At 51.9% G+C, this 11,872-nt stretch overlaps 1 protein-coding gene across 4 annotated transcripts; it reads left to right on the top strand.

The window, feature by feature from the left end:
- The first annotated feature begins 506 nt into the window (after positions 1-506).
- PAQR7 (progestin and adipoQ receptor family member 7) lies at positions 507-11,603 on the top strand. Of its 4 annotated transcripts, none has more exons than XR_009345272.1 (3): positions 507-631; positions 3,801-3,897; positions 11,393-11,603. XR_009345272.1 is itself a non-coding variant. In XM_059137064.1 (3 exons), the coding sequence occupies exon 3, from the start codon at positions 8,305-8,307 to the stop codon at positions 9,349-9,351; it is 1,047 nt and encodes a 348-aa protein (XP_058993047.1). In that variant the 5' UTR covers positions 507-631; positions 3,801-3,897; positions 8,284-8,304; the 3' UTR covers positions 9,352-10,313. The 4 variants fall into 4 exon arrangements, 3 of the variants coding, with proteins under 3 accessions (XP_058993047.1, XP_058993046.1, XP_058993048.1); XM_059137064.1 differs by lacking the exon at positions 11,393-11,603 and adding an exon at positions 8,284-10,313; XM_059137063.1 differs by lacking the exons at positions 3,801-3,897; positions 11,393-11,603 and adding an exon at positions 8,284-10,313 and having other exon boundaries at positions 528-631.
- The last annotated feature ends 269 nt before the right edge of the window (positions 11,604-11,872 follow it).

The raw sequence follows: 11,872 nt of genomic DNA, 5'->3' as shown, positions 1-11,872 counted from the left end.
AGAGGGCTGAGGTGGAATCTTGAGTAAGACAGGGGTGCAGAGCCAGGGTGGGGCTCCCCGAGCAGAGAGAGGAAAATGGGGAAGGCCGGGCCCATCGAGACCAGAAGTGCGCGGGGCAAGTGTGGAGATCCTTGTGGCTTCGGGGCTGGGCGGCGGGCTCTCGCTGGCAAACCTGTCCGCGCTCCTGCTACAACTCGCCCGGTGCCCGCCAGTCTGTCGTCCAGACTCCAGAGCTGGTGCTTCCGGTTGGCGGAAGCGGGACCCGCTCAGCTGGAGCCTCCGCAGCGCCGCCGCCCAGCTGGGGGACTTGGGCAACCCCTTCTGCCCTCCGGGCCTGTGTCTACCCATCTTTCTACACGATGGCCATAGGAACACCCACGACTCCGTGGTTGCCGGGGTCGGGGCGCCCTACCCGCCTCCCCGCCTCCGCGGGCAACAAGTGGGCGCGGCGGGGGGCGGGGAGGCCCGCGGTGCCGCCGCTCTCCTCCCGCCCGCCGCCGCCGCCCCGCCCCCCGACCGCCTCGGGGCGGGGCCACCGGCCGCCCCTTTATCTGCCTGCAGGTCGCCGGGGACGCCGAGGGCCGCGGGTCCTAGGCGACCTGGCTCCCCGCCAAGCTTCGGCCCGCAGCAGGTACGGGGCTGGAGAGAGGGGGACCGGCGGCGGGCGCAGGGGCTGCTCCCGGGGGCGGCGGTCCCGCGCGCAGGGGGCGGAGCCGGAGCCAGGGCTCCTCAGGGTGAGAGCGGGAGGACGCTGGGGGACCCGCTGGAATGGGACGCATCTGAGAGAGTGGGCACGGCCGCGGTGGCCAGGAAGAGGAGAGGCCAGGGGTTCGCTGCTCCCGCGGGAGAATGTAGGGAGACTCCAGGGGCAAAAGGGGTGCGACTACCTGGAACTGGATGATGATGTGAGAGGGTCGCACTTGGGGGCCATCTAGGCTGGTTGGGATGGGGAAGCCTGTCTTGGTGTCAGGAAAGCATGGAGGTTTCCCTACCAGTGAGGGGAAGAGGAAGGAGCCTCACACCACCCCATAGCATTTGCTCCAAGCATGCAGGCTTTGAAGACCCCCGGAGGTTTCCCTGGGGCAGCCCATGCAGGCCTGGCCTGAGTGAGGGGCCTGGCTAGGCCACAGCTGGAGAGTTTGAGAGTTTGATGGAGTCCCAGAGCCTGGCTGCACCTGATTGGATGGCCCAGGACCTTATGTTTTAGCTCCTGTGGGAGAGGGTTCCAGCCTCACTTCAAGGGGTTTGTGCCACCTCAGAGCCCTTGGGAAGAGGCAGCCCCACTCCAGCCTCAGTTTCCCTGACTAGAGGGGCCCTCGCTGGACAGAGGTGAAAGTTGGGTCCCTCTTCCATCCCGTGCTGGGTGACTATAGCCAGCTCACCCAACCTCTCTGAGCCTGCCTTCTTCCTACAGGTTCTTCCCTGTCCTCAGAGCATTAGTGAGTCTGAGTTCCACAGAATTCCTTTGACTTATTTATTCTATTCTAATCAGAAATGGTGGCCCAGGTGTGGTTACAAAAAAACAAAAAAATGATTTCTGTTCAGTTTTGGAAGAAATGGAAGACTTTTTCTTAAACACATTCTGCCGAGTTGGGGAATTGGTTTGCACTGAGGGAGGTGACCCAGTTGCTGGGAGATCGGGAGGCCAGCCAGGGACGAAAACTTTGCTTGTGTAATCTGTGGCCACCCACCGGATGCCTGGGAGTTGACTACAGTGGATGAAAGTCAAGAGCACTGGTTTGGGAGTCAGATGTTGTGCCCGGCCATCCTGCCTCCTGGGCTGTGACAGCAGCTTACATGGAGGACCAGAGTTGCTTTGAGGGAGACTTGAAATATATGTGAAAGTTCTTTGTAAACAGCAAGCCACTGTAATTATTAATGTTAGCATCTAATCTTATTGATAATATTTGGGCTCTTATAAATCATGCTTGTCAGGACCCTTCAAGAACATTTACCTCTAACAACTCTTGTGTTAATATGGGCCAGACCTTACTATTATTATTATGATTATTATTTTTAAGTGGGCCCAGGCCTAACACACAGCTTGAACTCACGACCCTCAGATCAAGAATCTCATGCTCTACCTCCTGAGCCAGCCAGACGTCCCCCCTGCCTTTCTATTATTTTTTTTTAAAGATTTTATTTATTTATTTGACAGAGAGAGATCACAAGTAGGCTGAGAGGCAGGCAGAGAGAGAGGAGGAAGCAGGCTCCCTGCTAAGCAGAGAGCCCTATGCGGGGCTGGATCCCAGGACCCTGAGATCATGACCTGAGCCGAAGACAGCGGCTTAACCTACTGAGCCACCCAGGCGCCCCTCTATTATTTTTTATCTGAGGTTAGACTTTGTCTTCTATGGCAAGATAAAGCTGTCTTTAAGGGAATGTGCTGAATAATCAGGTCCCAGAGAAGCAACAATGAATATTTTGCATGCCAAGATGGAGGCGAGAGAGAAAGTAGAGTTATAACTGATTAATACTCGTAATAGGCATTTTTTAGTTAGGCTATTAAGCTCCAAGAGGGCAGGGTATTAATACCCTTAGTTCTTGCCCTTAGCTGTTACTTGCAGGGCTGTTGGTTCCATGAGGAAAGTGTCTTAACTGCTTTGTTCACCGCTGAATCTTTAGACCCTGGCACACACTCAGCTTGGAACAAATATTGGAACATCTCAGGGCCTGAAGCGCCCTTTGATGTTACCAGTAAATTCACTCTCTCCTTTGACATTTGGAGGAACGGGGCCGAGAGGGGAATGGACTTGTCCAGGATCCCACAGGGACTGAATGGCTGAGCCAGGACTCAAACCCAACAAAAAGAGCAGACAGAGTCAGGCTTTGCTGGAGCCAACAGCTTGCATCTATAACTTTGTTTTGCTTTCACAAGAGCCCAAGGGGTGGCTGTTACTATCCTTTGATTATGAATGAGGAAATAGGTTTAGAGAGGGTAAGGACTTAAAAAGCGAAGTTACACAGCCGATGAGTGTCAGATTTGAAATCCCACTCTCACGTGAAAATAGGGACCTGGCTTCTCTCTGAAATAGCTGGCCTGAGGCAAGTGGTAGACACCCTCCCTTGGAGGGTAGACACCCTCCCTTGTCTACCAGTGCTGTCTCCAGTGCTGCACGGTCACCACCCACGTGCCCTCTCTCCAGTTGGACTTTCCTCAGCCTCTAGGCATTTCATTTGTGTGGGAGAGCCCTGTCTGGGCAAGGAGTCTGTATGCTTCCTTCACCCTGTGCCCCAGCCCTGTAGCCTTTGGCCTGCCATGTGCACTGAATTCAGTGGGATGGGTAAAACCTGGGGCTCTCCCACTTTGAAGCCCATTTATTGCCCCATCCCTACAAGTTTGTCATCTGTTTTGCTTCTGGGTAAAAATAGGGTTAAAAGAGGACAGTTTTTTTTAGACGATGCCAAGCGAATCTCTAGGATTGGGGATATTTCAAATACTACGACTCAGGCTGGGGATAATTAAAATAATACTACTATTAATAACAATGAGTTACTACTACTATTTATAGTTAATAATAATAACAATCATTTATTGAGTCCCTCAACTGTGCTACAACTTTATTCTAATGAGTTTAATCTTTACAGCCATCTATGCTATAGATAATATAATTCCTGTGAGGGCGTTAAGGCTCAGAGAAGGCGAATCACTTGTCTTAAGTCACACAGCTTGTATGTGAAGGAAGCAGGCATCAAACCTGTTTTTTCTGAATCTGAAGTCCATCTCCTTCATGAGCCTTTATGGTGTCTCCTTTCTCCTTTATTTCTAACTTCTTTCTGTTATGATTCCTGGTGAGTAGGGGACAGAAGCTGGTCAAGTGTGCCTGACATCCATCAACCAGTCCCTGGTTACCTGGTCTCAGCCCAGCTTTGCCCATCTTGCTGTGTGAATCTTGGGTAAGTCCCAACTTTTTAGCTAGCCCTGGGTTTCCCCAGACATTTCATGTGGAGGGTGATGCTGACTTTCTTTCTGCAGCTGAGGCCTGGCTAGGAGGGCTACATTTAACTGGGATTTGACCAGTGTGGGCATGGTGTTGGTTGGGGGAAGGGAGAGGTGGAGGTTTCCTTCAGCCCCACCCTCTGGTGACATCACACAAGACACCTCCAGTCCTTGGAAGCCCCGCCCCTAGTGACCCTCACCTGTGGAAGTGCCACCCAGTGCCTGGCATCTGGTGAAATTGCCCAGTCCCACAGCGGAAGCCATCGGCCCCCAGGCTCCAGGAAAACCCCTAGGTAACCTAGGCTTTGGCGGAGGGTGGTGGAGGGTGGCCCGAAACAAGCAGGTCTTGACAGCCTGGTGGGCAGATGACTCTGAGGATATTCTGAGGGTGGTCTCTGGATACCTGCCCTCCTCCTTCCAGCTCATGCTAGACCCCTGCTCCTGCACCTTTCCCCTGGATGTGGGGACCCCTTTCCATGGAGTCAGGAGATGGGAACTAATTCTAAAAATAGACAGATCCAGCTGGAATCGGGCCTGTGGGTGAGGTCTAAAGGAAGTAGGGAGCAAGATCTCTTTATCCTAGTATGTAACCTCTGGGTTAGGCCCCACCATGCTTAGGCCCCACCATGGCTGGTGGAGGAGGAGGGCCCTGCGGGAGCTATGACAACCTGAGGAGGTGGCTGTGAGCTAGGGCTTCACTGGTGTAGAGCCAATGGGTGGCTGGTGGGAGGGGACGGACGACCCTGGATCCGTGTCAGTTGCTAGCAGACTAAGGAAATAATTTATGGGAAAGGCCTTGGCTACCTGCTTTAGACCATTATTTTATAAAGTAGTTCTGTGGAATGCAGATTGACAGTGACAGGAGGCAGGGTAGCCTCTGTGTGTGTGTGTGTGTGTGTGTGTGTGTGTGTACACACATGTATGAATGTGAGCATGTGCACTTGGGGAAGAGCTCCTAACCTCTCTGAGTTTCACTAGCCTCAAAAAGAAAATGGGGGGGTGGCGCCTGGGTGGCTCAATGGGTTAAGCCTCTGCCTTCAGCTCAGGTCATGATCTCAGGGTCCTGGGATCGAGCCCCCGCCTCGGTCTCTCTGCTGAGCGGGGAGCCTGCTTCCCCCCACCCTCTCTCTCTGCATGCCTCTCTGCCTACTTGTGATCTCTCTCTCTCTCTGTCAAATAAATAAATAAAATCTTTAAAAAAAAAAAAAAAAAAGAAAGAAAATGGGCATAATACCTACCTCACCAGTCTAGTTATGGGAATTAACTGCAACAAGGTTATAAAGAGTGAGCATGCAGTAAGCACACATTTCAGCTGGCTCTACAATGTAATTATTACTAGGAAAAGAATCTTTGGTCAGGCAGTCTTGACAAATGGAGGTCCAACAAAGCAAAGCTGACATCTATGCTGCAGGACTTCTTAGAGCCTTTAATAGGCTGTTGTGACTTAGAAAGTTCTCAGTGGGATATGGAACCTTGGACTAGATTTAATGGATCACAGGGACCCAGGAACTAGGCCTCCATCGGATATTATCATTTCTTGGTCTTCTCCCTTGTGGGGGAATGGAAACTTGGCTGGATTGGGCAGCTCTGGGGAAAGCCTGCCTGTCTCTGGGCTCTTGTTTCCTCAGTGTAAAACAAAGGTGCTGCATAAGACATTTTCAGAGGCCTTCTCGGGCTTCCTGAGGTTCTGAGTTGGAAAGCCAAAGTTGTAGACAAGGATAGAGGCTGAAGCCCAGCCTCTTGGGGAGGAGACCCGCCTCCAGTGCTGGCTCCTCCACTAGCAAGGCAGGCCAGCGTGGGGTGGAGTTGGGAAGGGGTTCTCATGGATGGAAGCGGCCAGCAAGGTCGGCTTCCTAAACCTGACCTGTGCCATGCTGTCTGGGGAATGGGAAGTGGGAGAGTCCTGCGCTCCCCTGTCAGAAGCACCCCTTGTGCAGTATTGTAGTGAGTTGTTTAACTCCTGCCTCCCCACTGGACTAGGAGAGGCCAGTGACCAGAGCTGACTTGAGACATGTCATGTAGGGGGCACATAGGGATGCAGGTCAGGCTAGGGTGAGGAGGAGGGTGGTTGGGGGCTTGTCTTGATACTGTCTTCACATAGCAAGCTCCCTGCATTTATTGGACTGTGTGTTAATTACTGGGGAGCTTTGGGGGGTGATTAAGGTGCTGTTGGTGGCAGAAACATGAGAGCTTTATCCTACCTGGATCTCCTTGCCTCTTACAATGACTGGTGCAAAGGTAGTTGCAATAAATATGTGATGAAAGACGGACAGAAGACCAGGGCGCTGAGTCCAATAAGCTCATCGGAGGGATGGGAGTTGTGGGGCAGGTGCTAGTGTTTCAGTAGATATTTGACTTAATGACTGACACAGCGAATGAAGATAAGCCTGAATTAAGCAACTGGTTTCAGGCCAAACTATAAAGAGAATATTTAACTATGAAATGATTAATGGCACTTGCCACCTTGTCTTACAAAGGGCAGTTCAGGGTAGTGGTTGCGATTGCAAAATGAGTCCAGACTGTGCCTCTGCCACCTCTTAGCTAGTTGGGTGGGCAGGGTCCTTCATGTCTCCTTGCCTCGGTTCCTTATCTGCAAAATGGTACTAATGATAGTACCTACTCACAGGATGTTATGAAGTATCAAGGAGTCAATTATACATAAAGTATTTAAAACAGTGTCTGACACAAAGCGGGTACTGTATAAGCATTTGCTATGATTTATTTTCCTTTTGATAATCTCCACATACCGTGAAGTTCCCAGGGGGCAGGGATTAGATCTTTTTCCTCTCTGCCCTCCCTGGGACCCAGCACAGGACCTGAGGCAGAGAAGGGACTCAGTAATTGTTTGCTAAATGACCAGATGAAGAGTGAATATGTTTTATATGGTATATTATATAACAGACACAGGAATAGTAGATGGGGAGGGGCGGCGAGGGGGGCGTGAAGTAAGGAGGCCCCCTGGAGGTGGTAGGTAGAACTGGCCCTGATGGATTTTAGTGGAAAGAAAGGAAGTTGGCACAGGGTGTGATATTTGGGTTAGGTGGGAAATAAGGGTAGGAGCAGGGTCTTGAATGGCAGGGTGAAGGGTTAGATTTGATCCCTTTAGAATTAGCAGCCGTGGATGGGAGTGGAAAGGCTGGAGGAGGAGGACCTTTTGAGTGGAACTATGGCTAAGGGAAAGGGAATCAGATTTTTTTTTTTAAGTTTTTATTTTTTCATTTGTCAGAGAGAGAGAGAGGGAGAGAGCACAAGCAGTGGGAATGGCAGGCAGAGGGAGAAGCAGGCTCCCTGCTGAGCAAGGAGCCCAATGTAGGACTCGAACCCAGGACCCTGGGATCATGACTTGAGCCAAAAGCAGATGCTTAACAGACTGAGCCACCCAGGCGTCCCTATAGAATCAGTTTTTAACTGGGGACTTTCAGGGGGAAAAAGTGGCTTTTTGAGTTGGGGACTAAGGGTATGAAGTGTTACCAGGATGCTGTTACGCTCTTTGATTCAACAAACACTAAGTGTCAGCTACCTCCAAAGCCCCACAGGTTCACAAAACAATGAGGCTAACTGCCTACCCTTCATGAGCTCACATTAATGATTTTAATACCCATGAGAAATGTTAAAATGGTCAAAAGATGGGTATCTTATGGTAGACACTCAAGTAGAGAGGTCATCATCAGAGATCTGGGGGCCAGGGAAAGTATCACAGAAGATATGGGTTTTGAGGGATGAGTAGGAGTTTACCAGGTAGGCAAGATGAGGAAGACAACTCAGGCAGAGGGAACAGCTTGTGTAAACCTCTGGACACATGAAACAGGCTCAGGGGTGTGGTGAGGCTGTAGCTGGGTTGGTAGTACATTGTGGCTGAGCAACAGGACAGGAAAAGATAGCAGGGACCAGATCATGGAATTTGATGGAGGGTCAGTGGGAGACCTGCCACTCTGAAGGGGCTAAAGGAAGAGACTGTGGGCCTGTTGTTAGCAAGGTCACTGTCACCAGCAGGTGAACACAGATGTCATCATGAACACAGGAGAAAGCAGAAGGGCTGCTGTGTGGACCTGGACTGGAATGGAAGTGGCTGAGGTAGTGAGCCACCTCCATTCATTTCTCAAGCATTGACTGAGCCCCATATGGCACACCAGGCACTGTTCTAGGTACTTGGGATACATCAGGGCCCAGAACAGTGGTAGGGGCAGAGCCATGATCTTCCTTGGGATGACTCCTCTCTTCAGAAACTCATAGTAGGGATAAAGGGGAAGGGAAGGAGGGAGTAAAAACCCGGCTCCAGAGCCTCCCAGCTGCTGCTCATGGAGGGCCAGGGTGCCCTGACTCTGCTCTGGCCTCTCTCCCAGTTTGCTGCCTGGCCCACAGCCATGGCCACGATGGTGGCCCAGAAGCTCAGCCATCTCCGGCCCACTTTGCGGCAGGCCCACCGGGAGCCGCAGCCATCCGGACAGCCAGAGCCCGTGTTCACGGTGGACCGAGCCGAGGTGCCGCCCCTCTTCTGGAAGCCGTACATCTACGTGGGCTACCGGCCGCTGCATCAGACGTGGCGCTTCTACTTCCGCACACTGTTCCAGCAGCACAATGAGGCGGTGAACGTCTGGACCCACCTGCTGGCGGCGCTAGTGCTGCTGCTGCGGCTGGCCATCTTTGCGGGGACCGTGGACTTCTGGGGAGACCCCCATGCCCTGCCCCTCTTCATCATTATCCTTGCCTCCTTCACCTACCTGTCCCTCAGCGCCTTGGCTCACCTCCTGCAGGCCAAGTCCGAGTTCTGGCACTACAGCTTCTTCTTCCTGGACTACGTGGGCGTGGCCGTGTACCAGTTCGGCAGCGCCCTGGCGCACTTCTACTACACCATCGAGCCTGCCTGGCATGCCCAGGTGCAGGCCATCTTCCTGCCCACGGCCGCCTTTCTCGCCTGGCTTTCTTGCACTGGCTCCTGCTACAACAAGTACAGCCAGAAGCCCGGCCTGCTGGGCCGCACCTGCCAGGAGGTGCCGTCGGCGCTGGCCTACGCGCTGGACATCAGCCCCGTGGTGCACCGCATCCTGGTGTCCCCCGACCGGACCGCAGATGACCCCGCTCTTCTCTACCACAAGTGCCAAGTGGTCTTCTTCCTTTTGGCCGCGGCTTTCTTCTCAGCCTTCATGCCGGAGCGCTGGTTTCCGGGCAGCTGCCACCTCTTCGGCCAAGGCCACCAGCTCTTCCACGTGTTCTTGGTGCTGTGCACGCTGGCTCAGCTGGAGGCTGTGGCCCTGGACTATGAGGCCCGGCGGCCCATCTATGAGCCTCTGCACACCCGCTGGCCCCACAACTTCTCTGGCCTCTTCCTGCTCACGGTGGGCAGCAGTGTGCTGACCGCCTTCCTCCTGAGCCAGCTGGTTCGGCGCAAACTTGACCGGAAGACCCAGTGAGGGGGAGGAAGGGGATGGCGGCTGGTAGGGAGGGAGGTAGAGTGAGAGCCCGGGGATCAGGGCTTGGCTCCAGAGGGGAACAAGGCCTGGTAAAGTTGTTTGTGTCTGGCCTGCGATGACTTTCTGTGAACGCTTCAGCTGCCAAAGGCGGTACTGGCCTGTCCTTAGATTTGGGGATTGGCCCGGAGCAGCTGGGGGGTCCACTCCTGGGCCTACCCCAGCCCCTTGCCCTGGGAGAGGAAAAGAGATAAAGATGAGGGCCAACCAGGCTTGCCTCTTTCCATTGTCTCTCACTAAGGGTGAGGATCAGGGGTCAGCTGGGGCCAGGACCCCAGTTGGGAGCTTCCAGATTATCTGAGGGGGGGGGGGGTGAAGATAGAATTTAGGCCAGAGGCAGATTTCACTGGTGGATAGGGAAGGAGCAGGCCCCGAATATATGTAGGATCTTATCATTCCTTGAGCTCCGGCCTGGAGCTTTGGAGTTCCACAGAGTCTCCAAAGGTAGAAGATTGTGGCAGGTAGAAATGGATCCCACCCAGGGCCCATACATCCTTTGTCACCATCCCATACAGTGAGCCCCAGCCTTTCTTAGCTCTGTGACCCACACATCCTGTTCCCAGCCTTTCTCCTGGTTTCCTTGTTCATGATTCAGTTATCCATTCAACGTTTCCTGGGCAACCTCTGGGTCCTTTGGATCCATGCAGGATGATGAGAGCTTTAATATGGGAGTGACCTGTCAGGGGAAGCACGGGGAGGAATAATCGGTGCTGTCTGCTGCCCCACTCAAGGTCGAGGGTTGGGAGGGGTGAATAGGAGTTTGCAGATGAAGGAGGGCATTCCAGGCAGAGGATAAAGCCTCTACAAAGACCAAAGAGGTACTGAAGGGAGTTCAGCGGAGCTGGAGGTAGGGGTGATCTGGACTCTGATATGTCCTGGATTCAATAAAGTGACCAATAACAGCAGCCTCTTTGCTTTTTGCCTCCTGTCTTGGGAACGGGGCCCTGGGGCCCCCATGGACCTGCTCAACATGTTGAAGAGGTTTTCCAGGGAGTGGCTGGGGCCCCCAGGGGTGGAAACAGGGAAGACAAAAGTAGTGGATGCTTTTTTCTTTGCCTAGGCGTGATTGGGGCCTTATATGCTATATATATGAACTCTTTCTTTTTGGCAGGGAAGGGGGGAAGTTGTATTACTAAATAAGTTTTAGAAGTTAAAGGAATGTGTGAAGTTTTAAATAATCCCACTTAATAATTTGATAAAGATTTCATTTTTTGGTCTTTCCTTCAATCAGGAAGGATTTTATATGTTAACTTTTATAATACTCCTTTTCTAAAGGAGTAAACTAAAAATATAGTTTATAATAGTTTTCCACAGCACAGTAAAGGAAAATTAGGAAGTCCTGACTAAAAAAAAAAAAAGCCCAAGTGAATAAAAAATTTCACTCCGCTGGATGCCTGGGTAGCTCAGTTGGTTAAGCGTCTGCCTTCAGCTCAGGTCATGATCCCCAGGTCCTGGGATGGAGTCCTACACCAGGCTGCCTGATCAGCGGAGAGTTGTTCCTCCCTCAGCCTGCTGCTCCCCCTGCTTGTGTGCCCTTTCTCTTGCTGACAAATAAGTAAAATCTTTACAAAACCACTCTATTGCTAAAGTATCTTGTTTATAGGGGTGCCTGTGTGGCTCAGTTAAGCATGTTGGACTCTTGATTTTTTTTTAAAGATTTTATTTATTTGACAGAGAGAGAGAGCACCAGCAGGCAGAGCTGCAGACAGAGGGGAGAGGGAGAAGCAGGGTCTCGGTTGAGCAGGGAGCCCCATGCGGGGCTCAATCCCAGGACCCTGGGATAATGACCTGAACCAAAGGCAGCTGCTTAACCAACTGAGCCACCTGGACTCTTGATTTTGGCTCAGGTTGTTATCTCAGGGTTGCAAGATTGCGCACTACATGGGACTCCATGCTCAGCGGGGAGTCTGCTTGAGATTCTCTCTCTGCCCCTTCTCCCACTCTCTCTCTCTCTCAAATAAATCTTTTTTTTTTTTTTTTAAAGATCCTGTTTAGGGGCTCCTGGATGGTTCAGTCGTTAAGAGTCTGCCTTTGGCTCAGGTCATGGTCCCTGGGTCCTGGGATCCAGCCCCTCATCTGGCTCTCTGCTCAGTGGAAAGCCTGCTTCTTCCTCTCCCACTCCCCCTGCTTGTGTTCCCCCTGTCCCTGTGTCTGTCTCTGTCAAATAAAATAAAATAAAATAAAATAAAATAAAATAAAATAAAATTGAAAAAGATCCTGTTTACATATATCTGTATATGATTTATAAACATATAAAGAATGTCTATGGGGACTGGTTAGGGATGGAAGAATGAGCGGGATGCCAGCACTTCTGAATTTCTGAGGAACTTTCACAATCTGCAAAGTGCTTTCACAAATATTACCTCACTTGATCCTCTTTAAAACTCAAGGTCACCCTTAAGCTGTGAAGGCAGGACTAGGAGATAGTTCTGGAGCTGACAAGCCTGGGACTCCAAATTTTTAG

The sequence above is a fragment of the Mustela lutreola genome, chromosome 10 (genome assembly GCF_030435805.1).
Source record: "Mustela lutreola isolate mMusLut2 chromosome 10, mMusLut2.pri, whole genome shotgun sequence".
NCBI lineage: Eukaryota > Metazoa > Chordata > Mammalia > Carnivora > Mustelidae > Mustela > Mustela lutreola.
Note: the sequence above shows the minus strand (reverse complement) of the source record. Positions and strands in the feature narration are given on the sequence as shown.

Coding starts and splice junctions, on each gene's coding strand:
- PAQR7 (XM_059137064.1), top strand. CDS start 8,305: ATGGCCACGATGGTGGCCCAGAAGCTCAGCCATCTCCGGCCCACTTTG.